We start from the raw sequence: 27,537 nt of genomic DNA on the forward strand, positions 1-27,537 counted from the left end.
GCACCAGCAGAAACCAGCTGCGTTTTAATAGCTTCTCCTGGGGGAAGGGCTGTGGCGGGACCGGGCTTATCTCTGCATTTTATACTTCAAGGTCAAGAGACAACAGAGGGACGGGGATCGTTACTTATTAATGACGATGGAGAACTACCCGCGCACCAATGCACGGGGGCAACACAGCTGCACCGGGCGCAGCCCCAGCCCCAACCCACCCCCTGTGCTGCCTGTCAGGTGGCGGCAACGCTTTCTGCTCCCAGCGCGTGTTTTTTGGACCAAGGATCCCACTGGGCTTCTCTGGCCAGAGCATGTCCCACAAGTCCTGGAGCTGGGGCTGTTGCAGCCTCTCTCCTACAACAGGAGCACGAATTAGGGGTCGGGGAGCTCCTTGCTCTGCCCTGGCACCCACTGCCTGCCCTGCAGCCCCAGACACACTCCCATGGGTCGCCAGAGCAGAAGCTCCAGACCTTTGGCACGACATCGGTCAAGGCAAGGCACTGTCAGCACCCCACAGCATCGCACGCCCCTGGCCAAGTCCTCCCGCGGGAGGGTCACCCACCTCTGGGCACCGGGGCTCGCTGCAGGAGCCCAGCAGTGCCCCGGCCACGGCGGGGGAGCTGCAAGGTCGTGGTGGCAGCAGAGGTGGCACTAACCATGTCCCTGCCGAGCGTGGGGCATTTCTGAAGGCAAACACATTAGCCAGAGCAGAGGGGCCAGAGGTCCCCCCAGTTCCACTGCCCCGTGATCCCTGGTAAGAAGATGCTGGGTGGGCAGGCAGCAGGAGGGGACACAGGTGAAGAAGGAACCCAAGGCAGAGGCTGAGGAGCCATCGGGGGACACGGAGGATGCCGAGACTCCAGGGTGCAGCCGGCAGCCAGCCCGGGGCCATGCACGGGGAGGGCAGCGCTGGCCGTGCTGTGTGAGTGTCTGTTCCATACTGACACGGGTGAGAAGAGGGGGCACCGCCCCGGGCAGGGGTGACGGAGGGGGTGCTGGGCAGCCTCGGCTTCCTCCGCCCTGCCTAGCCGCTGTGGAAGATGCGGATGCGCTGCGTGATGTCCTTGCGGCACAGGGGGCAGGCGTGCAGCCGCTCGCAGCAGGTCTGGCAGCAGCAGACGTGGCCACAGGGCAGGAAAATCATCTGGGTCTGGGGGAAGAGACAGAGGAGAGGACACGGAGAGTGTTGCTGTCCTGCAACACTCATCCCAGCACCACCGTACTCCAGCACAGGAGGAAACGGGGCTGGAGGAGATGGGGATCACCCGGGGGGTGTCACAGCGCGGGAGGCAGAGTCCTGCACCTCGAGCTCCATCCCCGGGCACAGCCCAGTGCTGCGTGTGCGCCAGGGGCCGGGCTGCGCAGAGCAGGGGCACAACGGGCCCGAGGGAAACACACGGGTCAGGGCTGAACCGAGCAGCCCCGGCAACGCTTCCCACAGCTGCTCCGCGGACAGAGCAGCACAGGAGCTCAGCAAGCTCCTTCCCAAGCCCGGAGGGAGCCCTGCCCTGCCCTGCCCCGCTCCCCGCTGCGATGAGCCGGAGGGACAAGCACCCAGGCATGGGCCAGGGCCACGCTCGCGACACAGCCAGGGGGGGATGTGGGGGACACGGCCCTCACTCCACCTCCCCTGCTGCAGCCCCACGTGTGCCGGGCTCTCACCTCCTGCTCCAAGCAGACAACGCACTCTGACTTCTTCTCGTCCCACCGCGGCGGCGGAGCCGTCGGCACCACGGGGCTCAGAGGCTCTTCAACGGGAGCGTTGGGTTCTGGGGCCGCAGGGACCTCGGCCGCCACCGTCCTCAGCAGCTCTGCAACCACAAGCAGGTCTGAGCCGCAGGAGAGCTGCCCGTCTCCCACCCACCCGGCACGCACAGCGATGGCTGCGGGCAGATGGGTGCTCGGGGCTCAGATAAATAGGGAAGTCGATGGGACCAGGTTGACAGTGGAGCCTGAGCTCTGCCAGCGCTCCCTGCCCTGGCTCTCCTACTTGCACACCAGCCCTGCACGGCTCTGCTCCCCAAAGGGAGGCATCTGGCCCTGCAGATCTCCCCACTCAAGGCCCAGATACCTGTGGGGGTGTAAAACGTGTCAGAGATGAGGCAGAAAAGAACTGGTGGTACCTGGGATCGTCTTGGCCACGGCCAGGATCTCCTGCGCTCGCTTCAGGATGGTGCGCTGCAGGCCAGCCTCTGTAACGCCGATCTGCGGTGCAAGAGGAAGGCTGTTACCTCTGAGGGGAAAGGGGGAGACTTTTACACACCCAAGGGGACACTTCAAACTCCTGGGCCTCGCTGGCAAGACCTGGCCATGCCAAGGGAAGCACCTCCATCAGGTGTCAAAGCCAGATAAGGGAATTTCCCCGGGTTCCATTTCTATTATAAAGAGCATCTGAGGGGTGTTGAAAGACAGAGCCCAGTACAGCTCACCCTGCAGGTGCTGCGGGGGAGCTCTCGCCCACTGGGACGGGGCACAGCGCAGCACTGGCACCTCTCCCTGCTGGGAGATGACATGCAGGAGCGCTGAGAGCCCCCCTTGCCAGACCCGTCACAGGCACAGCCACGAGCACGGCCAGGCTCGGAGCAAGGGCCGGTTCGGTCGGTGTTGCCCTGCCCCGTGTACGTGCCATCTCATACCTTTTCCAGGTCACTAGCAGTCATGGTGCCGAGCACTTGCAGGGATATTTGATGATGTGCAAAGACTGGCACGTACTGTTCAGCAGACAGCTCGATTAAAAGGTTCACCAGCTGCCGCTCCAAGCCCTCCTCCTGCAAAACACAAAGGCACGTTCCCAGACTTCGCTCTCGAGCAAAAGCACCGGGAGAGGCAGCAGCAAGGCTGGCGGCAAGCGCAGGCAGCGTGCTCCTTCCTGCCCTCTGCCCTGCTCGAAGCAGCCTGCAGCCCCGAAGACACGAAAGCTCAAAAGCCCAAGAGCCGGAGGAGCACTGGCCCTCGGTGTTTAATGAGCACAACGCAAAACGCTGCGTTTTGGGAAGACTGAAACATAACTGTTTTGGCAGCTGATGTCTGCAACAGCACCTGCTTTGCAGCAGGGACAGAGCTCAGCTCCACCATGAAATGACGGCTACGGGGCACTGTATTCTTAAAAAAAAAGGGGATTTCTTTTCAAATGCTCATTGAAACTTGCATATCTGAGGGGATGACGAACAGGATTTGCAGCGTGGTTGAGTGCTGGCCACCCCCGCAGGTGTTTTAACAGCACAAAGTCCTGGCTTCATCCGTTAGGGCGGGAACGGACGGGAGCTGCTGCCTTCAGGTGGATTTGCAGGGGAATTTGGGGAGCCAAGAAGAGCTGTTTGGGTGCTGAACTGGGACAAAAAGCCCTGCCTGGAAGGTGCTCGGCATCCTCTGCTCCCGGCAAGCAGCCCGACGGTGGGATGGCAGCTCCCACCAGCTGCCAGCTGAGGTGCTGGCTCCTGACCGACCTGGGCAGCCCCACAACCTCCAACATACAGGGATAAGAGAGGGGAGCAGGGCAGCCCTGCTCAGAGCATGATGGCTACATGCAGGGCAGCCCGGGGTCCCCCCTGCCTTGCCAGCCTGGGGGGGGGGGGGTCTGCCCTGCTCCCTGCCTTCGCTGAGCCTGCGGGTGCAGGCAGGGCTGCCTTCGCTCCCCCCGCACGCCGCGGAGTGGAGCACAGCTACAGTGAAAGCACGAACGGCAGCAGCAACCTGGAGTTTCAGGGAGAGGGGCTTCTGGTTCAGCAGGCGCTGGTACTGGATCAGCCAGTAGTTCTCCTGTTTGGTTTCGCTCTTTGCCTCCATTTCCAGCTGAAAAACAAAAACTGATTCATTGAACAGCCCAAGAAACGTTGCAAGTGGTATTCAGGGAAGCTGGAGTCGGGTGCGTGGGAGGGGACACCAACAGCCTGGGCTGTGCAGGGCCAGTTCAGAGCACTGCCACAGGCACAGCTATGGTCGGATGGGCATTTCTGGCCTTCTGCAGGCTGATCCTACTGTGATCCTCACATCCAGTCTAGGGTTGTGCACCCCTCTGGTCACTTTGCCCCAGACACTGAAGCTCAGGAGAGTCTGGAGGTCTTCAGGATTAAAAGGCCACACACAAGGACCTTGCAGGATTGGGCTCATCCCTCCCTATGACTCCCTTTCCTGACAGAGGGGACTGACGATGATGGCGCCTCATGCTGCACCAGGGAGTGACACCAACTGTGCCCCAAGAGCTTAGTTTAGCACCTTCTGAAGTTAAATTAGTCCCTAGATCTGGACACAACCCCTCAGAGGCCTCCTCTGCTCCCCTTTATCCACGTGCTGACCCATGGACTCTCTCCCTGCAGCCAGCCCGTGCGCCTCCTCAGCTACAGCACCTAACGAGGGGCCTTCGTTACCAGTATTTGGCGCAGTTCTTCTTCCCTTTGCTTCTTTTCTTTGAGCAGCTGCTGCAGCAGGTAGCCAAGGGCTTGGCGTTGCTCTGTGATCACCCCCTGCAACAGAAGGACTCTGGCATCCACCTCTCCGTACCGTACAGCTGCAAGCACCCACCCTGCCCCCCATTTCAGCACAGCACTTACCGTCCCCAAAACAGCCACAGCAGATGTGGGTGCTCTGTGCTCCACGGGCCCTCGGCCCAGCTGAGCAGACAGCCTGACTCCTCTCCTAGCAGCTGGCACGGCGGACCCAAGCTGCCCCCATTTCTTGTGGTCCTGCACTGACCATTAGCTGGTGGTGCCAACCCCCGGCACAGCCCGGGCAGCCCCAGACTGTGCTGGCCTGCAGCAGCTCTTCATCACTCCGTCCACAGCTCAGTCAATGGCATTACAAGCGCTCACAGTCCCCCTCCTGAACTGAGGAAGACCACCTGAGGCCAGGTCTAGAAGGCCGCAGGTGTGCAGGACAGGTAAGGCAGCAACCCCCCCCCGTGCCCGTGGGACGCTTGCTTTCATGGGGGTCTCACACCCAGCACTGATGGGCACCAGGGCAAGGTAAGTCATCACTGCAGCCACACCGCTGGGAAACGAGGAGAGGTTGTCTCAGGAGCGTCAGACCACGGGGCACCGCTGCACGGTTCAGTCCCAGCTAGCTCACACCTACTGGGAGGATCGTTAACTGAGCAGAGGCCAGGAGTCATCAGCCACAAGGACTTCAGAGGTCCATGGGCAAAGGGACAAGGAGCCTGTTAGAAGGCCGATCTCCTAAAGGAGAGGTGTGGGGAAACCCCCATTGACCAGCATCTGGACCCTACACAGGGCCAAGCTCCTCTGTTTAAGCAGGAGACAGGAACACCCACCTCTCGCAGGTACAACCCACTATTAGCTGATCAGAGATGCTTTGCCCTGACGGAGGCCGGAAAGCTCTGCTGCGCCAGGACCTCTGCAGAGGCGAGAGGGACGACTACTGACACGTGGGAGCTGCTCCAGATGAGAAGCTGCGGCAGCTTCAGCTGTGAGATAAGCTCTGCCCACCCGCACTGCGGACACCCCACCGGGATCGCTCTCCCAGACTGACCTTGCACGAGACCCGTGCAAACACCTCCCTTTCTCAGGGGCTTTCGGTTCTTCCCGCTTTCCAGCGCTTCATCAAGTTCATCACTAAAGCACCCGCATACCAGGGGAGGAAGAGCTCTCTGCTGCACGGGAGGTATCAAGGGTAAGGGCACTTCACGGGCACTGCCCGCGCACGGGGGGTTCAGTCTCAGCAGGGAACCTCTGGGCTGTAGACAGCCCAGCAGCCGGGGGGGAGCCAGGGGGACGAAGCTGTCTTACACCTTGTTTCCTAGTGCCCAGTGCTGAAGTGGCCACCGTACTGTGCTGCCGGCTGGGCTGCAGGTGGGCACTAGGGCAGAGCCTGGTTTTCTGCACCCCCCTGGAGTTCCTGGGGTCACGGGACAGGAATCACCAAAATCCTGTATCATGTCAACTACCTCTGCCTGGGGTTCCCTGGTCTTCCCTGCACGGCCTTTGGGCAGTCCCCCACCACCAGGCCTCCCACACTGCAGTGTAACACAGAGGAGCTGCATGAGTTACGGTGCATAACCCAAATCTGACACTCCAAGGTGTCCCGCAGCGGGCTCAGAGGCAATCTTGTCTTAAGGCAGCGCCCACCAGCCTGCGGGGGGCACAACTCTTGGAAAGCAGCTGGTGTTTGCTACGGACTTCGGGCTCACTGACCAGGTGACCTAACCCGGCAAACAGCGCGCACAGGAATTAACAACTGATGCAAAGGCGTAATAACAAAACGCAAAGCCAAGCTGCCTGAAGCCAAACTTGATATTCCTCAACGTGTGACCGCTGCTGAAGTCAGCCCATCGACTGGTGGGATGGTGGGGCAGAGCAGCCTGGAAGCCAAGGCTCAGAAATGAAGGGGCAGAGCTGATGGCCCTCGCTGGCAGGTATTTAAAACCAAAACACACCACCACCACGTAAGAAGACATGCGATGCACGGCAGGCAGGTGCTTCTGGGACAGCCAAAAGGCTCACAAAATCCTTCCCCACCCAGCAGACCTGGAACTGCCCGTTGCTATCGGGGCCAGCTCGTTTGTCTCTCCCCTGAAAATGCATTGAGATGTTGAGGAGCAGCAGCAATGTTCCCATGTTACCAGGACAAAGAGGGTTTTGTGGTGTCCTGTGGGTAAGGACCCTTCTGACTAAGCGTAAAACCATCTGGAAACTGCAAGGAGCAAAAGAAGCAAGTGGAGCTTTTGCGATCCCAGAGCAGAGAGAGGGTGGTGGGGCAGCCCCAGAGCCCTACATACCTGCAGCGTCTCTGTGTCCAGTTCTTGCCTCTTTAACTCCAGCTGTGTCAACTGCAATAACTCTGTTTCTATTAATTTAATCTAAACAGAAGATGAAACATTTTTTACTGACATTTGAAATTACTTCAATTTATGCTCTTTTAAAATGAGGTCTAACTGCTGCCCTGGGAGGGACGGCACTGCAGGGCCACCCAGAAGTTTGGGGAACCTCCTAACGCCCTTCCGTGATGCATGCTCTTAGGGTTGCTCTTCATCTTCTGCCTGAGGAGCTGTGTCCCCCGCTCTCTAATTGTCTCTCTGCTCTAAGCACTTCTGTTCAAGTCTAGAAGCACACGGCAATCAGTTTGTTCAGCCAAACCTTCTGCAGCCACTCTGGCAGGCAGCAGCTGATTGTCAAAGTCCTTCTAGCACCACCACTCAGACTGCAGATTAACTGGGACAGGGTCCCGGTTTCTAGAGGCTCCAGCAAATCCCATCATGACCAGTGCTCTTTCAGGTGGGGCAACTGAGACACAGAGAGGTGAAGTGAGTTGCCCAAGATCCCACAGCAAAGCCAAGATGAGAACCCAGCTCACCTATCTGCCAGGCCATCTACCACCCCCAGGCCACACTCCTCAACGCGTGCCACCAATCATGAAATTCCTGCTGACACGGGGGCTCTGCAGCGGGCGGCACTCAGGGCTCCTGCCCGTCCACTGCCTGTGCAGGGGGCTGGTGGGGTGGGCTGGATTTCACCAGTAAAAGGTCCAGCCATGGTACCAAGGAATAAACTCCCTTTGTTTACAAAGCAAGTGTGAGCAAACTGCAGGGCTCCTATTGATGAACTCAAGCAATGGAGGGTTGTTAGACTCATCTCCTGGATTGTCCATGCACAATCCACAGGCTTCTAACAGACTGGTCACTGAGCGGCTCAATAGAGCAAAGCTCTTAAGCTTATCCACAAACTCCTGACCTGAGACTTTTCTGCTAGTGTCAGATCAGGAGAGGGAAGATTCCAGAGCACTGTGTCAGAAACCAGCCACCCATCTTCGTGTGTCAACCACTACTACTTCCCATCTTTGTGCACAAACCACCACTACTTTCCCATCTCCATGCATCAACCACCACTATTTCTCCACCAGCTCTTGCTCTTCCCGCTGGCTATCACATTGCACCTTCTGCAGAATGGAGCTCAGAAAGGCAGGCTGAGAATGGGAAAGAAAAGGTGAACTTATGGCTCAAGGTGCGGTTCTGATGTGCTGGATGGAGACGCAGCGGACTCATGTGGAAACAGCAGCCCTGCTAAGTACGCAACCTGAAGGAAATCGTAGCTGCAATTGCAGGTCACCCCCAGAGAGCCGATGCAGGTCTGTCCTCTAGTGACCACTGTCCAGCACTTCACCGACATTAGTGCTGAGATGAAGCAGCAGCGGTCCCACATTTCCGTGACTCTAAACCCCGCATTGACACTCCCTCCGGTGGAGCTGGGCGACTGTAGCTCAGCCAACACTGTCCAACGCTTTGTTGCAGAGCTCTCAGCAACACAAGAGCTCTCCGCTTCCTCCAGACCCTGCTCTACGCTCACAGCGCTTCGATTTTCCACAGAAGCGTCTCACCGAACGGCAGCATGAGCTGAGTAGCTGGTTGCTCTTCCCTTTGTTGCTGACTCACCTGGTTCCTGATCTGCCTGTGCATAAGATCCTTCTTCACTTGCAGAGCTTCAAAGGCAGCCTTCTGCATCTCAATCTAAGGGACAGGCAAAATCCTGCTTAGCGAGGTTGTTGAAGCAGCTGCAAACAGGCCAAGAACTCGCTGCCTTGCAGTGCCTGGTGTACAAGCACCTGCACAGCGCTTACTCGGTGCCACAGTGTCCTGATGACACCATGACTCGGGTCCCACAGTCCCAAAAGGTAAAATCCACTTTACAGACAGGCACAGAAGTTATATTCATGTTCTCAAACACAGGTTTTGAATGCTCTGTATGAACCCCACCTCCCATTTGCAGCAACGCTGAGCACCCAGGCTGTGCAAGAGGGCACGGCTGCCCAGCACTGCTGAAAACTGAGCTGCAGAGGTCTCACGTTCACCACGAGGTATTCAAAAGGAGCTTCCTGTAGGCAGCTTGCCCCAAGTCACCCAGGAAACCTGACAAAAAGGCAAGACTTCTGTCTCAAAATCCTCTCTATGAATCATCAGACCAGTTTTGCTTCCCATGGCCTGTGCTGCTGTCTTGTCTGAAAACTTGCCGTCAGTTACAAAAATAAATAGGTTTTTCTTTCAACCAGCCAAGTCAGTTTGTTAGAACACCAGAGATTCACAAAGTTTAGCACGTAGTGTTAAATAAAACAACTTTCGCACGCAGCCCAGCCCAGCCACCGTTGCCTCTGTGATCTGCCCTCAGCCCTGCTCTCGCACGCAGTTGCTTTCCCTTGATCCGCCCTCGCACGCAGTTTGCTCCCACGCCTACCTGCTGCAAGATCTGACTAACAGCTTTGTTCTGATCCAGCTGTTGCCAAGCCAGGATTTGCTGGAACTTCTGGTCCATCTCAGCTAGGCTGCAAGAAGATGGATATGCCATGGAGTTACTGCTGGGTCTGAGATTCTCGACACAAACAGGAGGAAAAGTGGACAACAGGGAACCCAGGAATGGAGAAATTTGTTACCGAAAGGGTTACTGAAGGCTGACGGATTTACAACCTCCTTCCCTACACCCAAACCAAACCCTCACCACAGACCAAGCCAGAGCAGAAGCACCACTGCTTGCACGTGCACAGCTCCAAGTCCCAGCAGGGGCTGCCTGTGCCCTGGCAAGGGCTCAGGGGATGAATTTGCACGTTGGGATTCTGCACTGGAAAGGGTGTGCTGACAAAGGAGACCCGGACACCGTGGGGTCTTGCAGGCAGGACCACGTCTGCCCACCGCCCTCTGTTGGGAAGGTCACAGGCACACAAGGTGGTTTCTGTTCAGTGCCAGATGTTGCCACATTAAAATTTCTCACCTTCTTGTAAACACAGAGAGCCAGAATGCTCAACAGCAATGCACAAGTCCTACGTATACAGAAACAGCATCCTCTAGACAACCCTGGGAGGTGAGGAAAGGAGTTCTGTGCTAGAGTTTGACCCTGAGCTGGCTAACAAAACAGGAAGACCAGTCTAATTTAATCCTCCCTGTTTAGCAGAATGTATAAAATAAAATAAACAGTGTAAAAAAGTGATCGTTCATCCAAAGTATGATTAACTTGCATAGTTTTGTGGTTAGAAGGTGGTTCATGTAAACTGCATTGTCACCTGCTCTCGTACAGCTGTCCTGCTGCATTCCAGCGGCTGCAGGAGTTCCCGGGTGTAGGTACGGGAATTACACCGGGCACTGCTGGAAAGGAAGGGACTTTACGACAGTGCCACCAGCCCCAGACATCTCCCACTGTACCTGGAGCAGGCCTGGTTGACGAGGTCTTGCCGACGAGACTCGTAGGTCACTTGGATGAGCTTGTTCTTGTAGCTCTCGGCCAGCATCTGCTGCATGGCAGCTGGGAGACAGAAGCGCTGTCAGTCTGTGCCAGGAGCGGGCGTGCACAACAGGCGCTCATCTGCCGCTGCCGCTGCAACCACTCGCAATTAACAGGGCCTTCTCTCATGCCAACCCGTCCTTGCTTTTTCCATTTCATTCATTTCAGAGCAGACTCATTCAGCTGCAGGAGTCGTAGCTATTTATTGGGAAATCAGCTGAGCAAACTCCCCTCTGCCTGCGCTGGCACCTCTGCAGCACTCGGGGGAGCCCAGGCACCGCCCACCAACCCTCCGGTGGGCTGCAACTCTGCCCACCCCGCTGCGAGGAACCCACCCGGGGGGTGACAGCACACACCCCATTTCCCTTGCAGCCCCAGCAGATCTGTTCATGCCCACCGTAAGCAGAAAAGGCTCGCTAGCAGCATTCTTGTTTACCATTCACCTCCTGCCTCCTGAACCTCACCAGTTAATGTCTGTTTGGTACCTCTGATGTATGAAGCACCTGGTGTGCTTCCCCCTAGTCTCACAAATTCCTTGTGTGACACGCTGTAGCTACACAGGGCGCATGGTTTGCACCTCAGGGAGAACTGGCAGGGAGCTGAAGGCGGAGCAGTGGATCAGCTGTGGTACACAGGCAACACCACCCCCTGCAGCTCTGCCCCACTGCACCAAGGAACAGGGCAAGAATGCGTGCGTGACAGAGCGCCTCCCGTGTGGCTGTCACCTACTCAGCACTCCTGCAGAGAAACCAGGTCTGCCTTGAACCTCCTCACCCCAAAGAGTTGTCTGGACTTACAGGCCACTTCTCTTCTGCGCAGCTGCTCCGTCTCCTCCTGTGTTATCGCCATTAGCTGTTCCATCCTTATTCTGCCCAAAAAAAACCCCAAGAACAATTCAGCCACTCCTTCAAACAAGCACTATCTCACCTCTCCTTCACCCACCCAGCTCAGAGCCTAAAGGCTGGGCAGATTCACCCTGCCAACTGCTCAGGAAAGCCATGTGCTTATCATGACTTCTGTGTCTCAGTGATGTCTCGGTAAGAAATATCTAAGTCTGTGGGAGACAACATAAATTTTGCTCAAAACCATGGGGACAATTGTTTCTTAGACTGGAAAGCTGATCTTTCTGAGAAACAGAACATCTATGCAACGTGCATACACTCTCACCAAACTCAGTGCCAGTCCCTTTTTTTGCTTTCCATTCTCCTGAGGCTTGAGCAGCACTTTAAAGCTGACCTGAGTGAGCACTGCCACCGAAAGCAGCAGCCTGGCCTCCATTCCCACCCTCCCTGTCCTTGTCCCAGCACAAGCACACACAACACCACTTAACAGATCAGGAACTGGTGCGGCTGGAAAACTATCTAACATAAAAAGGGATTATTGCCAGCCAGGTCAGGGTACCCACCCAGTTTGCTGTGCCACAGCACAAACACTGTTGGCTGAAGGGAGGGAGCAGCATATAGGAAGGGGAAAGTTGGGGACAACCACTTCTGGCGGCAAAGCTAGCTCAGAGCGTTGGCTGAATGGCAGCACAGCTTTCAATGTATTCCTCCCAGCCTGTACACAATACTGGGCCAACTTCCTAAATGCCTTGCTTTGCAACAGATGTAGGATTTCTGTTGGTCCTTGACAGTGGAATACAGGGGTTTGTTCCCAAACTCCTTAGCTAGGACCATTCAGAGATGAAAAAGAGGTAAAATCATCATCCCGTGGGGTTTGCTGGGTAAGCCCAGGCATGTCTAGTCCTGCCTCCAGCAGTGACCAGAACCAGCTGCAGGTACGAGATGAACCTCCCCTGACTTAAGGTGGATTCAGACTGGAGGCTCTGAAAGGAAAGTCCCAGCCCTCTTCCCAGCTTCTTGCCCGTTTTCTAGAAGAGCTTATTTCAAGGAGACTCACCTCTCGTTCTCCAAGGATTTCAGAATGTCTGAACTTTGTTTTTGCCTAAAAAAAAAAGATAAACCAAGAGGTTTTCATCAAGTCAAGCAGGACATCCTACTCCCCCAGAGCACAGAAAACAAGTTTGCTTCTCATGCACAGAAGAGCAGCTCTAAGCAGGCTGGTAACCTTGTGTCAGCACCAGCCCAGCAGGAGATCCAGCAGATCTAGGCAGTGCTACTTTCAAATACTTCAAATATGCCCCTTCCATGAGGAATTCAAATTTTTTCCACAGCACTGCAAAACTCCAACAGCACACATACGTGTGAAACACGTTTTTTTAAGGTGGCAAATTCCACTTCCTTTAAACGGGACTTGGGCAGTCCAACAACTAAGGCACCTCCTACAGACATGGATCCTGACCAGTTCCGTAACACTCAGAATGGGCAAAATGAACCGCTCAGAATGGGACACAATAACACGAGCCCCCGAGGGACAGAGATCACTGCAAGACACCCCAGGACTCTACCTCTGGTTGTCCTCTAGCAGCTTCTGGATACGGCTGGCAATGCCTTGCTCCGCTTGCTTCAGCTGCTGCAGCAGCTTCAGGCGCTCCTCCTCCAAACAGCGCTGGTGCTTTGTCAGACCCTCCTCCAGCCTCATCTGGTCCTAGGCCAAAGCAAGAGAGAACCAAAGGAGAAAGTGGTCAGTTTAGGAAAGGCAGTGTCTCGGAGGGGGCCTGCCCGGAGGGGACCTACCTCTCTCACTGTCTGCAGCATCTCACCCTTCTGACTGTTGATCTGCTGAACAAGCAGAGCATATTCTCTTTGCCCCATGTCCAGGCGCCGCTCAAATTCCAGCTTCTCCTGCATTTTTTTTTCCTGAGAGGAGCAAGAAGAAAGATGAATGCAGGAAATCAGCAGAGGGCTGGCTCTTCTCCTTCCCAGGCAACAATAAATTCTGGCCAAAATGTAAAACAAGGCACAGTAATCCCCTCGACTACAAGAAAGCAAGCCAAACGGCAAACAGGAGGCTTGACTAGGGGATGGAAATATTCTCTCCTTAGGAACCCAAAAACTGTGAAGCAGAAGCTGCTGCTCTCTTTACGATAGTCTCCAAACTCCCCACAACTCATTTCAAAGTCGCGAAGCCAAAGTCCCTGGGCATCAACCCATACAACTGAAATAGCCAATACAAACACCCGGAGGGAAGCCCAAAATTAAGGTTGTGTTCAATTCTGAAGACAACAGAGTGAAGGCAGCAGTCAGCTATGAGCAGCTCTAGCCAGGGGGAGAGGTGAAGAGAGGTTCTGCAAGACAAGAGGTTCTGCAAGACAGGCAGTGCTGATTGTTTCAAAGACAGCCTTGCACGGGGGAAGAGACAAAGACCAGTGAAATAAAAAGAACAGCAAATTAAAAATGCAGCCAGGTGAGGGGAATGGAGGAAAGAAACAAGGAATGCTCGGAGAGAGCAGGAACGGTGGCACTATGAGCCAAAGGGCCAAGGCAGGAGTCACGGAGGGGCTGGAGTTGGGGGCAGGGATGTACAGAGCAGTCAGTGCACGGACTGCTCACACCCATCTGCCCACCTCATGTGGAAAACAGACTGAGCTTTCAGCACAGAGAGGCAAGAAAAAAGCCACTTGGTGTGAAAGCCCCCGGATCCAACTCTGCAAACCCGGACTGATTCAAACTGGAACTGCTGGCTCACAAGAGAGACTGCAGCTCATCGGCTGCGTGTGTCAGACAAGCCAGCCGCAGGTTCCCCCACGCTCCCACTTGTCTTCTGCAGCGAGGAGTGAGCAGCTCTGGGTGGAGTTTCTGCAAGAACTGAGGTCTCAAAACACTCAGTTTTGGCTGAGAAGCTGGATAAAGGGAGGGAAAACAAGAAGAAAAAGTGGAGCTATTCTGCAGCCGTTGCAGGGGTTCACCCTTACCTTCCTCTTCTCATAATCCAAGAATTTGTTCTGAAAAAGAAGCAATATCAGCAGACATTTACTCCCAGGAGCAATTTTTTGTAGGTGTTATTAGCCCACATTGTATCTTCCCCTAACTGAGTAAACACATCAACCAAAGGCACAAGAAGATTAACACAGGCACAAAGTCCAGTCATTCCTGCTTCTCCAGGGTCAAAGAAATTTACTCTGTACTTGCTAAACAGCGCAGGAATGAGCACAGCTTATCATAATCCTGTGCCCTAGCGTGTGGCTGGGAATGACAAGGTTCTTCTGCGGTTTGCTGTCCCACTAAAAGGTGCGTGTGTTACCAAGCTGCACACACTGTGTCACACTGTCACCCCTGTCCCTGACTGCATCGTTGCTTTCAAGGATGAGGATGGTTCTTTACAATGTGTCTTCCAGGCATCAGCAGTGGTACCACCATCCCCAGCTGTCAGGGAGGAGATGAGCCACCCGTACCCACAGTGCTATGCCTGCTTCTATCTCTTGATCCTAAAAGACGCATCTCCTGCGGGGAAGGTGATGTGCCAAGTGCTGTGAGATCCATTGATGGAGTGGAGAGACAAATACAAAACCCTCTCGCACAACTTCACACGCAGTGCAGCCTCACCTGCCACTCGCTCTCCTCCTCCAAGTACTTATGCACTGCCCTGTCCACCCCATCCACTGACGCTCCTCCTCCATCACTCTCCAGCGCGGGGAGCAGATACTGCGAGGGAGGGTAGTATGCAATTCCACACTCTGGAAGGTATCAGACACAAAACAACATTTGCTGCTTAAAGACCTCCTTGGCAGCATGGCCGAGGGCTGGCTGGTGTGTGAGACTGCTTCCAGCTGGGCTCCCTCTCCCCACACACAGATGAGCACCCAAAAGAACTCCTTCAGCTCAGGCAGGCTTAACAAGAAGCTCTGAGAGGAGACAGTGCTGCTCCATTCCTACCAGGAAGACAATCAAAGTTTACCTGCTCAGAGAGAAACGCTTCCTTCACACCTGTACAGGGAGAGAATCACAGAATCATAGAATCGTGTAGGTTGGAAAAGACCTCTAAGATCATCAAGTCCAACCATTAACCCAGCACTGCCAAGCCCACCACTAAACCCTGTCCCTAAGCACCACATCTGCATGGTTTTCAAACACCTCCAGGCGTGGTGACTCCACCACCTCCCTGGGCAGCCTGTTCCAATGTCTAACCACTCTTTCAGTAAAGAAATTTTTCCTAATCTCCAATCTAAACCTCCCCTGGTGCAACCTGAGGCTGCTTCCCCTTGTCCTATCACTTGTCACCTGGGAGAAGAGACAGACTCCTACCTTGCTACAACCTCCTTTTAGGCAGATGTAGAGAGCAATAAGGTCTCCCCTCAGCCTCCTTTTCTCCAGACTAAACCACCCCAGGTCCCTCAGCCACCTCTCACCAGACCTGTTCTCCAGACCCTTCACCAGCTCCATTGCCCTTCTCTGGACACGCTCCAGCACCTCAATGTCCTTCTTGCAGTGAAGGGCCCAAAACTGCACCCAGCATTCGAGGTGCGGCCTCACCAGTGCTGACTTCTGCAAGGCTGCAAACGCTACTGCCCATACCAAAGTAAGTTCTAATTGCCCTTTTATTTTAGGGATTAGCCCAGTATCTGGCAAAGCACTTCCCCTGCAAAACCTCCTGCAAACCTTCCTGTGTTAAACTCAGGGTCTACAAACTCACGGTACATTATCTTTGTCCTCTGAGTTTTCCATCTGGTTTCATCTTTCTCTTAACAAACCGTCAGTCTGTAGCCTCCGAGTCTTTCTCATAGAAAATGAGGGTAGAAGGGATCCCGAGCGACTACTGAGCCTATCTCCCTATCCCAAGGCAGCTAAACCTGGACAATGCCTAATCCTCCCACTTGAGAAAAGACAAATGAGAAAACAAGATAACAGGGAGATGCAATGACTTCTTACAGTCACTCAGTCAGTCTCTAACTCAGCTGTTCAGGTGTTTTAATCCAGTGTGACAGTAAGAAGCAAGTCTCAAGGAAGGACTTCTGGTTTGCTGTCTGCCAGCATATAACTCAATGACCAGCCTGCCACATGTCCAGAGCATCAGAAACCACCCCAAGCAGAGCCAACCCAGTGTTTGTCCTTCGTTAATGCAATCTTTGAACACACCAGAGCACCTAATGAGAGCACAGCACAGTCCCCCAAGTTCTCACTACCACCCCCAGACTCTTCTCACTTACCTTTGCAGAGGAACTGCTGAATGGCCTCCGTACCCGCACTGCAAATATCAGGGGATGGGTAGGTCATGGCAGAAGCATCCAAGGTCAGCATCTCCAAAAGAGAACACACAGAGCTGCAGGTTATTCTGGTGGCCCAGCCACAGTCCAACTGCAGTTATCCTTGCAGCTCCCCAAAATTTCTCTTACGGAGTGATAATTTCATGCTACCCCAAATTCTGACACAAGTAAGAGTTTGTATTGCATTTCCACCTGGTGTTTGCCAGCCTTCAGAGGCGACTCCGCTATCTTTTATTTGGAAGCTTCTGAGCTGGTCCTTCAGTGGAACACCTCTCTCATGCAGACATGTCTACTTTGTGTTGAAACACAAGAGGGCACAGAACTCCTCAATTACAGAAATTTTCTACTCATTTCTGTGTGCTGCAGCCTTTAAGCATGGTGTGCAGAAGGGATGGTGATACAAAGGACACGGAGAGAAGAGGGGTACCAGTAAGAACAAGTGGAAGCACCACTTGCTGTTTTGTCCTACTGTGGCCACCAAAAGGACCTAATGTTGCCTCCTGTAGAGAAGGCCCAGAAAGGAACCACTTTATCAAGCACAGGGGAGCAAACTGCACAGATCCCTCATCTCAAGAGGCTGCCCACAAGAGAAAAGAAGCCTGACATTGTGTGTTCGAGACAGGAGAGCATTTATTCACACCCTCCACGCTAGCGTCTGAGTCAGCCCCATTGCCTGACAGCTGCACAGTTTAGTACTGACAAGTTTGGCAGCCAGCAGGTAACACATCCATAAAAATCCTGATGCCTGTCCCATTTTGAGTGTGCCCTCCAGGGAGCCAGAAAGCTACGGAGGCTGACAATGAGTCAGAGATCTGCCACAGCAATGGAGGCAAAAACCTCATCGGAAATATCCCATCTGCTCAGTTAGCATCAGCCTTGGTGGAAAGTGGCTGAGTCAACCCGAGCCCACAGGCACAGTTCGTGCTCTGAGAGAGACAGCCCTGGCAGAAAATACCTGGGGCCTCACTCCCCGTGGATTACTTCTGTCATGATTAAGCCATGACAAAAAGTGATCAGAAAAGACCAAAGCAGGAAGGGTACACAAAAGTTGCTTTGGACACCACGAACCGCATAGAGTCTTGTTACAAACCCCCACAGCGGGTCCTGCCCAAGCCCTAAAAATTCACTTTCTATGCTAAATTTACTACCATATTGAGTAAGTAGGAAGAGAAGCAGCCTGTAGCAGAATAAAGAGCCTGCGAAGGGGAGAGACAGACATGGTGGCTGGGGGCGTACCTCCAGCGTGCGGACGTGAGCCAGCACCCGTGGCAGCTCCCGCAGCGCGTTCTCACTGACGTCCAGAGTGCGCAAACTCCGCCAGCCACTCACAGTGGCAGGCAGCTCCTTCAGCTTGTTACCTAGAGAGAGGGAAAAGTCATTTAGTACCACATAACTTTTCCAAAGCAGGACCAGCAAGGTTCATCTGCTGGAACACCAAACCATAACCATACGTACGACTCATTTTCTATACTTTACTGCAGGGACGGGGCTGTCATGGGTCACACGAGGACATCAAAGGCTGCCCTTGCCCACCAAGGCAAATGGGCACCAAGATCTACTCGCACATAGCCCAAGTGCACCGGTCCAGCAGTGGTTCCTCATGCCGAAATGATCTTCTCAGCTGAGGTCACTGCTGCAGGTTGGATTTGTGCTCTTTATCAGGAGAATACTTCTAACAGGGAGTCTTGTCCCCTTCAGTGCAAGTCCCAGAGATGGGAGAAAAGGGACTGAGCGTGGGACTACACATCTAGGGCTCAGAGGCCAGGTGCTGCCGTCAGAAATGAGCTGCACTTCCACATTCCTCGTTCTCTATTTCCTTCCCTGTTTCAGCAACAGCTCCCCATAACAGAGTCTCCTTTTTCTCCCAAATTCATGGCACTGCACATCTGGAAAATGCCCAGGAGTCTTGAAAAGAGGTACAGTTGTGACCTCTGTGCTAGGGCTGTGCAAACCTGGAGGGGCTACACGGGCTGACAGGACCAAGCTCCGGGTGTTGGCGGACTTAACTGTAATTCAGTCTATCCGGGCTGACCGCCCTGCTTGCTTTACTGCGCTTCTGCCACAGACCTGCTATTTTTCTTACACTTGAATCTGCGCAGTCAGATGTCTTAGGTCAGTCTGAATCATCACCCAGAGGGGGACAAATCCTGGCCTGGGACTCCTCCGGCAGGGCACACACGGCGCTCCCAGCTCAAGGCCGGTCTCAGGCTCCCGGAGGAAGACGTGTGCCTCCCGCCCTCTTTGGCACTCCTTGCTGCAGGAGGGGGCCGCTGGGGCTCTGCAAGGCTGCCCGTGTGCAGGCACACAAGTAAGCCTTGAGCTGGTGAGACCGGGCACGACGACCCAACAACCCCTCCTTTGAGAAAAGGCAATGAGCTGAATGCAACCATCATATGGAGCAAGTGTGACCCAAGAGCCGTGAGGCGAAGGACCCGGCAGGGAATCAAGGCAGAGAGTGTGGGCATTTGCCAAGAAGCAGCCACACAACGCTAGTTACTCCTGATAACTCAGGAAATTTTAGGAATCATTTTCACCTTAGATGATTTCTCCTGGCTTGCCAGCTATTTGAATTCAAATCTTTCTTGCATTCTTCCTTAGCATTCATAGCATAAACCATCTGGTGCTTGCTTTGGTTGAAAGAAGTAATTACCATTGCAGCTCAACGCGACCCAGAGAATAAATAGTGCTTTGCCCAGAGCACCGACAAGAAATTTGTGCCATACCTTTCACATTGAGCATCTGGAGCTGGGCAAGGTCTCCTATAGAGTGCGGAAGACATTTTAAAAGATTCCTTTCAAGGTTTAGGACCTAAGGTATTAACAGAAAATTTATTCAAGATATCCTCTATATAAGTCTCAGGTCTTCTACACATCTATGCTGTTGGGACTACTTTCAGGCCCAGAAGGACAACTTGAAATTGGTTTTAGGCAATAGTTTCCAGGTTAAAAAAAATAAATTGTTTTCCAGAAGCCCTGGATACACGGTAGATCTAGCTACCACATGCATGGGAAACCCTGTTCACAACCAACAGCAGCAGTAGGAACCGGGAAGCAGTGTCCTCCCCTCCAGGGCAGCATTCCCCCCGCCCCAGCTTCCCCAGGAGAGCAGTGGCTGAACCTAAAGCTGCACCCCGAGCAGAGGGGACCCTCAGCATGCACTACGACATGCTGCACTGAGTTCTCAACACCAAGGAGAATGGTAAAACCTCAATATTTTGGGAAATCAACAGGACTGGAAGCTCCAGCTCTGCTTGCTCATAGCATCTGCTTAGCAGTGTGAGCCATTTGGACTGACAGCCCTCGCACTAGGCTGGGCCCATATAATTCAGCACGCCTGCTCTTCTCCTGCTCTTCTCCTGCTCTTCTCCTGCTCTTCTCCTGCTCTTCGCCTGCTCTTCTCCTGCTCTTCTCCTGCTCTCCCTCTCCAACAAGCCAGTTCAACAGCAACACTCGAGTCAATAAGACAGATCTGACAATACGAGCACCATCAAGTTGTGACTAATTACAAAACAAACAGCAGTAACCCACATTCTTGCTGTCCTGGGACATGCCCTTTACAGACGCTTGGGATGCAACTGCAAATCTTTTACCTGAAGAGCTGTCAGCTGGCCAATATCAGCAGGAAGCGATGCCAGCTGGTTGTCATGCAGGTCTAGAACCTGGAAGAGTAGATGATTTCATCAAACAAGGCTGGGAAAAGGAGTCATGGTGCAAGAATGAAAGAATGAAATGATCCAGCAATGGAAACTACTCCCTTTCCAATGGGGCTTTGAAAAGTGGCTTAAGTTTTCAAGGAGACGTGGGCACTTAATTCTTCCAGGTCTTTTGAAAACTCAAGTCTTTTGAAAACTGAAGCCTCTGTACGTTGATAAACAAACAAAAGACTAGGGACAGCAGTGACACCAAGGGAGCTGTTCCACAAAACCGGATGTGCCAACTGCAGAAATCATCTCCACAGAGCCAGCCTGGCAGAAAACCAACATTTTCTGCAAGATCAGTGAGTTGAACCGTTCCAACACCAGTACAGGCAGAGGGCAGGACTATGCCTGGACACCTTCTTCCATGGGGAGAGGTGAGTTGCTGGAGTGACTCTGCCTCTTGTGGAACCACAGGACGAGGGTGGTGGAGCTGAAAGCCCTCAGCATTTATGAGACAGGCAAGACAATACAGCCCCATCACACACGGTCACCCATCACCACTTTCCTTCACATTCAAATGACCCACCACTGCAGAAGAGATATGGATCTACCCCACAACACACTCAGCCCTGACTGACCACCACCACAAGAAGCTGTTGAGGGGGAAGTGTGGGATTATGCAGAGGATAAAGGAGTCCTGGGACTGATCACGATTTTATACAAACCGCCCAGTGACTGCTGTCTGTCTGCCTGGGAGGTAAACCCAGGAAAGGCAGGTTTCACACCTTGTTTTGGCAAAGACAGTCAGACAGAAGGGATTTATTTGGGCTAGTGTGTTTTAATGCAGCTAGAATGCAAGGAAAATAGGCTGCAGATTAACCGTTAAGAATCACAGTTACCTTCACAGTTATGAGACTCAGGAGGCTGCAGGACTTTGGAACTAACGATGTCAGATTATTCGTATGAATAATCAGCACCTGAGGACAAAAAATCTCATTGAAACACAAACGCAAGGGACACTGCTGTCTAGAACAAGCACGTTTGTTAAGATTTAACTGTGGAGGCTGTACAACAACTCAATATCTTACTCAGTATCATATAAAATATTAAAATAATAAACGGATTTTCACAGAAGGTCAAACATTTAGCAGGAGATCTAAACAAGAGCCTAGTTTCTGACATAGGAAATATCATGAGATGACAGGCTAAGAGAAACAATCACCTCATCTTTCATGACAGAAGTTGGCTCTAAAGCACACAGACAGGATTAGTTCTGCCCAAATTGCTCTCAAGTGGCCAAATTAATCCCAAGCAAACTTGTTCTGAAGCAAAACATAAACAACCACATACAGTCATTTCTAACACAAGAATAATACTCAGGCATAATATTAGAATTACCTATTAATTTCTGATTGCAACATTACCTTTTTTTGCAAGACTTTACAAGTTGCAAAGGCCCCATAAGGAACCTGAAAACAATTAAAAAACAGTCGTGTCAGACTTGTCAAGACACTATCTCTGTAAGCCCTTTTAATGCACCCACCTGTAAAGTGTGAATAATTAACTTTAATGAAAACGCAAGAGAGAGTTAAAATTACTGGCCCCTGGTTCTGGCCCAGGATGCCAGCACTTCCCAGCCAGCTCTCACGCAAACGGCCTCAGTGGCTCTCCACAGCACGACAGTGTCACCCAGCACAGAGCAGACTGAGGTGTAGGCAGGAGTCCAAGTCTTGCGTGATTTAATATTCAACGCGCAGGTGACTCAAGACTTCAGGCACGTTTCCAGTTAGTCACCCCACAAATGTACTCTATGGTTCTGCAGCCTCAGCAAAGAGGCTGCAGTGGGCTCAGTGAGGAGGTGAGCAACAGGCTCCTCTTGTGTGCTAGGCTCTGCAGGAGCGGGGCAGTCACAAAAAGGATAGCCCAGCAAATTCAGCCCATGCCAGCCAAGGCTCTGAGCACCCTGACCTGCTCTGCAGCATGGAACTGGCATCGCCCAAACTGCTGTGCACAGTTGATTTTAAGACCAAACTGATGGCTCACTTTATTTTTCGAAACTACGAAGGCTAAAAAGAAGACAAGCAAGACAGAGTTTTATGGTACCAATCCAAAAGAAGCCACTGGGGATCCAAGACCAGCTGCAGCTATGAATGGAGCTGGCTCAGTGTGCACCTTCTGTCTGCCACCCTTTTAGCCAGACTGGCTCGCAGACTGTCCCACACAGCTCACAAACCTACACACAAGATGCTGTTGGCATCTGATCTTGGAACAAGACATCCCCAAGTCCATTTCATACTGCACAGCAGACAGCTATCCTCTCCAGGATGGTCCCAAACCTCTCCCCAAAGAGCAGTGCAACATCTATTATCTTGTTTGGCAATGACATGCTGTGACAAAAGGTTACACGGGTACCAATGTGTTTAGAAACACAGGACAACGAATAAAAGCTGAAAGTGAAATAGAAATGGGCTTCTGCTTAACAGCACTGCCTGGCTGCCAGAATGAAAAGCTGTGTCTCCTCCGAAAGCCTGGCAATCTGTCACTAACGGCCCACACTCCAGCAGACAGCCTGTTTTAATTTAGTTGGCTGCCATAAAAGAAGCCAAGCTGGAAGTGAGATTTCCATCCTTAACCAGCAGCTTGGAACCAGGGATTTTCACTTAGACAGAAAAGTAAGCGCAGTGGCAGACTTTGTAGCTCTAAGATTAAAAACAGCCAGACTTTGGCAAAGAAATTCCTTTATGACCTGCAAAATTAGGCCATGGAGTCCCAAACTAGGGTCCTACCAAGGTACTGATGGAGGGTATGAGACCACTCTGCCCTTCCCATCTTGTCAAACAAAAAAGGATTCCCAGGACAGAAATGCTGCGGAAGCATCGGGTAGGACAGGCAATCTCCCACAAAAAGAAAAGCAGAAGAAGACCCCACCAGAAAGCCAGAGCTCAGCAGACATAGGAAGAAGCAGGCCAGTCACAAGGCCATTTCTGTCCCAAGGCTCAGAGACGTGATACTTAATCTGACAGTTGGTAACAAGAAGCAGACAGAGAACTCAGACCCATGAGCTAATACTGGAAGTTGTAGAGAACATACCTCTGAGAGTTCACATTTGGATATGTCAAGAATGTCATCAGCACCAGCTTCTTTTGCCTGGAGAGAGAAGATATGCCCCCAGAGAATTAGACCAGGCAGAAATGCATGGCTTTGCGCAGCATATTGACTAAACTACTCCGCTGGCCCCTCCCTAGAAAATGCAATTACAGAAAATGCTCTGCTGCAGCTATGGAACTCAAAGATGAGTCTAGAAGCAAAGGGTGTGCTGCTACAGCTGCAGCAAGCAAAAGCCACCAGGAAACCAAACTGCAGGAAAACTCTTCTGGTGCAATAAATGAATTTCTGCACGAAGAACCAAAGCACATCCTAATTCTGCAGTTTTAACTGAAAGGATATGGAAAGGAAATGATGGGTTCTCAAGAGAGGGACGTCCTAGGAACGACCGCAGCGCCAGCCTAGCCTGTAAAGAGCCTGTTGTGTCGCTGGCATGCCTCACCCAGCAGACCAACCTTCTTCTGAACTGTACCTAGCAACCAAAACTGCCGAGAATTGCCTTTTTTGCTTCCACGGGACCTACAGAGCCAGCTCTGCCCTGTAAGAAGGAGCAAGGACTCACTCCTTCTGTACAAAGGTGGTTTTCCATGTTCAAATCAACCACATCTAACGCAGTCGCTAATGGCAATGAAACTGGACAAAGCTCACTGTGAGCAGCATTGTACCTCTGGAATTATTTTCTTAAATAAAAGGTACTGCACAAGGCAATAAAGCCTGGTTGTGTTAGCGCCTCTGTTAAGTCTTCAGAACTGGATATCTGACCTTAAACCAAGCACATGCAATACAGAACTAATCCTAGAACAGCCAGATTAGGCAATCCTTCCCCAGCCCCACAGGAGCTGAACAGAAAGCCTCCAACTGCCTAAAGTCAGTAAAACTGGTTTCATTATTGGTACATAACAAAGCCTTCCACTCCAAAATACAGACATCCAACGGGCATAATATTGACACTTTTTAAATGCAGGTGCCTCTCGGGGAGAGCACAGCAGATTCCCTATGCCAGCACTGGTCCACAGCTCCTGCGGCAGCATAGGTGAAATAACTCAGAAGAAGATTGCTTTCAGAAAGCCAACTTTAACTCCGCAGCTGCTGTAAGGCAGGTAGTTCTGCCAAGCTCGCTGGCACGACAGCAACCTGCTGAGGATCTACCCCAGAGGATCCTGGCCAAATCCTAGTCCAGGAAAACAAACAGCAGCATCTAACAAGTTAATTCTCTGAATGCTAGGAAGAAATGAAATAACGATGAGAAGCAGAAGGGCACAAGGAAAGCCAGTTATGATCAGAAAGGGGAGTTCAGAGGTTCCTTGGTAGGAAAAGCAAACTGGGAGATCTGTCAGAGTGAAGGGGCATGGAGGAGAAGGGAGGGGTGGGGTCCCACATGCAGGCTGGCAGGTGGGGTGGAGGATCTTACATGGAACCACAGCGGCAGAGAGGGATGGAAGAGGCACAAAGGGGACCTGTGGATAGGAGGGCAAAGGGAGACAGGGAAAGTAGGAATTTTCTGATGTACATTGGGAAGACGACCTGCTGTCTCAGTGAGATCAGTAACACGGTTACCAGTGACACAGCACACACCAAGTCACCTGGCACCCAGGACCAGACACGGAGAACAGAAAGGACCTCGGCATCGCTTACCAGGCACATCTGGTATTCAAGGCGCTTCCGAGCATCGTCGCTGGGTTTCTTCTTACGGAAGAAGAGTGGCATCTTCAGTTCTGACTATCGCTCCCTCTCAGCGGCACAAATGATCAGTGTGAATAAAGGCAGAGGGCTCTTGGAGTAGGTGTTTGCTGGGGAGCCTGGACTACGGAAATGTGCTCTAGTAAGTGGGGAAAAAAAAAAGAAAAAAGAAAAAAATCACTGTCTTAGCAATTGTCTTCGTTTAAGCCCTTCTCTGGCTTGATCAAACAGGCAGATTCCAGCACACCTCCGAGGCGGGAGTGTTAACACGAGCCGCAAAAGCACTGCTGTGTCTCTGAGGTGGGTTGATTGTCTTGGTCATCCCTGTGCAAGAGAAATTAAGTCAAGCTGGAACATGTACAAAGGCCATTGAGTGATCAGGTAAACGCAGGGTCCACTCTAAGATAGGAACTTAAAAAGCTGTAACTGTATCAAGAGATCAAGCATCAGGAACAACAACCAAACTATTTAAACTCAAAGTCAATTCTGGCACAACAATAAGCAACAGTGAAATGAATAGAGCTAGGCTAGAAACGTGAAAAAAAAGAATAAAGCTAGGCTAGAAGTGTGACAAACTCCTAATCCTGGGAGCAACACAGCTGCCTTCCCCCTCTAGGGCAGGTAAGAATAAACAAGACCCCACTGCAGTTCAAAATACAGATAGCTGTTTGCCGGGGACTTGATGAGTACTGAGTACAGCAGAGCCTCCTCTGGCACATCACGCAGCCCATCCCAGCCACTTCCCAAGTCCCCAGACAGCCACCAGAATGGGGATGCCCAAGCTAAACTTTGCTTCTCCGCTTTAGGGGCTGTCTCAAGCTAACGACACACTTGATTCATCTGTTTTCTTGGCAGAAGCGGAGTCACAGGACACCTTCCCCATTTTAGCCAGATGGTGAGAGGAAAGATTCTGCTTAAACACCCAATAGCTTGAAGTCAGATTTTTGATAGGCTTATAAAGCCAGATCGACTTCCAACGGTCTAACAACTGCCTGCAAAGCTAAAAGAATCGAGCTTCAGAAAAACTCTTGGCTACAAACCAGAGCCAACCACTGCTGCCTCTGCCACGTGCTGGGGTATGCTACCTGCCCTCCTGGGCACTTAGGAGATTCTCCAGGGCCGATCGCCATACCGCATCCTGGGCTTCCAGGGCAGCCAGAGCTTCCTCAAAATGGTTGTTCCAGGTGACTACAGGGCTGAGAGCTGGAGAACGTTCTGCTGTTAATTCAACTGGGCCGTATGCAAAGACACCAACTGATTCAAGCGCAGAGAAGCTGAAGCAGAGAGGAAAGAGTGGATGGCAGTAAGATGCCTGGAGAAATTGGGTGAATGGGTAACAGAAACCAGTCAACTCCAGTAGAGGATTCTGATTTAGCAGCAGAGAAAAAGGGAGGGTGTTGGCAAATTCTGAGGGAAGAGTGGAAAGCTAAGGCTGGACAAGAAATGGGGAGACCAGCTGGTAACTAGATGGGATGCTGGAAAAAGAGAGATGGGGACCAGCTGCAATAAAATCAAGGAGAAAAAAGGGCGTTACCTGAGGCTGCATGAGAGCAAGGGGCAAAAAATGGCAATGCAGAAGGAGCCTGAGCTGGGGCCAATGGTGAACAAGGGCTCACAAAGGGAGCTGATGCAGGCAGGGCTGAATCTGGCTTGGAGACAGGACTGGGGTAAGATCAGAGAAGAGCAGAAGAGCAACAGTGAGCCCAAAAAGGGGAGACTTGAACGGGCTGGGCAAGAAGCCTTGGAGTACTCGAGGAACCTAAGGAGTCATGATCAGCACTGCACGGCAAAGGGGGTGGGCGCAGGCAGGAGCTACAACTGCCGAGAGTCCGAACCGAGACACACACTACAGAGCTTGCGCGGGAAGTTCCACTTTGCAACGACTTTTTTAAACATTGTTTTAATAGGCAATTTTTAAAACAATACAAAAGAGTCGGCACTTCACCAGTAAATGGCACAGCTACACAACGCAGTTAATTTCGTGCTCAGCAAAGCTCACGTGTTGTGCACAAAACAGACAGTTCTTTCCCAGTTGTGTCTACAAACGGGTCTTGAGCTACACTGGAAGGCACGTACCCACAGGATACACCAGAGATGTGCCTTGCACATGGAGAGCTTTGCCAAAAACTAAACAGAGCTTTGTGTTCTCTTAAGCGACTACCCTTCATTTCACTCAGAAACACGAAGGCAAGGAGGTCCTGTTCCACCCTACTGCTGTCACACCACCCTACTGGAACAAGCTAGGAGACACAGCAGAAGGTGGCTACAAACAAACTCGTTCTGTGCGTTAGAATCAACTCACAGTTCCACGGCTCTTTCCCTGCCATCCCACTTTGCTGCCCTTTTAACAAGTTCAGACCCCTGAAATGCCCCTCAGACGCACCCGCCCCTAGAAGGGGAGAAAAGAGCAGAAATTCAGATGAAGGAAAAAGTGAAGTTCATTGTCAGGAGCTACAGTTTGGAAATGCAGGAGAGCAATCGAGAGCCATAAGCGAGGGTCAGACATCACAGACAGAAAGAGAGGAAGGAAATTTAAAGATGAGAAACCAGAAGGACAAGGGTGCCTGGAGCAAGATATCCGTAACTTTGCTGAACAGGTTCAACTCTTGGCTGAGGACTTCTGCATCCCCTTGTCCAGTCTCACCTTTCTCAATCACAGCTGCACATTCTTAGTCATGTGGATAGTGGAAAAGCATCATTTACTTTTCACCCAAGAAAATACATAAAGACACAAAGACTGAAGGACAGCTGAACAGGAAAAGAATCATATGAAGGGTCAAAGGATGAGGGGTCAGAGACTTGTTAAA

The 27,537-nt window shown here is 52.2% G+C and overlaps 1 protein-coding gene across 1 annotated transcript; it reads right to left on the reverse strand.

Annotated features, from left to right (window-relative positions):
• LRSAM1 (leucine rich repeat and sterile alpha motif containing 1) lies at positions 1–24,863 on the reverse strand. Its single transcript, XM_086475534.1, has 24 exons — positions 24,686–24,863; positions 23,036–23,092; positions 21,370–21,414; positions 20,845–20,922; positions 19,898–19,966; positions 19,032–19,116; positions 17,545–17,666; positions 16,252–16,342; positions 14,651–14,781; positions 14,020–14,049; positions 12,842–12,964; positions 12,613–12,752; positions 12,105–12,149; positions 11,003–11,073; positions 10,127–10,226; positions 9,168–9,255; positions 8,372–8,446; positions 6,722–6,802; positions 4,359–4,454; positions 3,685–3,783; positions 2,628–2,759; positions 2,115–2,196; positions 1,654–1,802; positions 1–1,141 (listed from the first exon to the last, which is right to left on the reverse strand). Exons 1-24 carry the CDS (start codon positions 24,755–24,757, stop codon positions 1,016–1,018), a joined length of 2,187 nt encoding a protein of 728 aa, XP_086331660.1. The 5' UTR covers positions 24,758–24,863; the 3' UTR covers positions 1–1,015.
• Positions 24,864–27,537: the final 2,674 nt, after the last annotated feature.

Source organism: Leptosomus discolor, chromosome 19 (assembly GCF_034619465.1).
Source record: "Leptosomus discolor isolate bLepDis1 chromosome 19, bLepDis1.hap2, whole genome shotgun sequence".
NCBI lineage: Eukaryota > Metazoa > Chordata > Aves > Leptosomiformes > Leptosomidae > Leptosomus > Leptosomus discolor.

Excerpts from the sequence above, each read along its gene's own strand:
- LRSAM1 (XM_086475534.1), bottom strand. The coding sequence starts at position 24,757 with ATGCCACTCTTCTTCCGTAAGAAGAAACCCAGCGACGATGCTCGGAAG. Across the intron at positions 4,455-6,721 it reads TGGACACAGAGACGCTGCAG|GGGGTGATCACAGAGCAACG; the intron begins GTATGTAGGGCT and ends CTTCTGTTGCAG. Across the intron at positions 2,197-2,627 it reads CTGCTAGTGACCTGGAAAAG|ATCGGCGTTACAGAGGCTGG; the intron begins GTATGAGATGGC and ends CTTGCACCGCAG.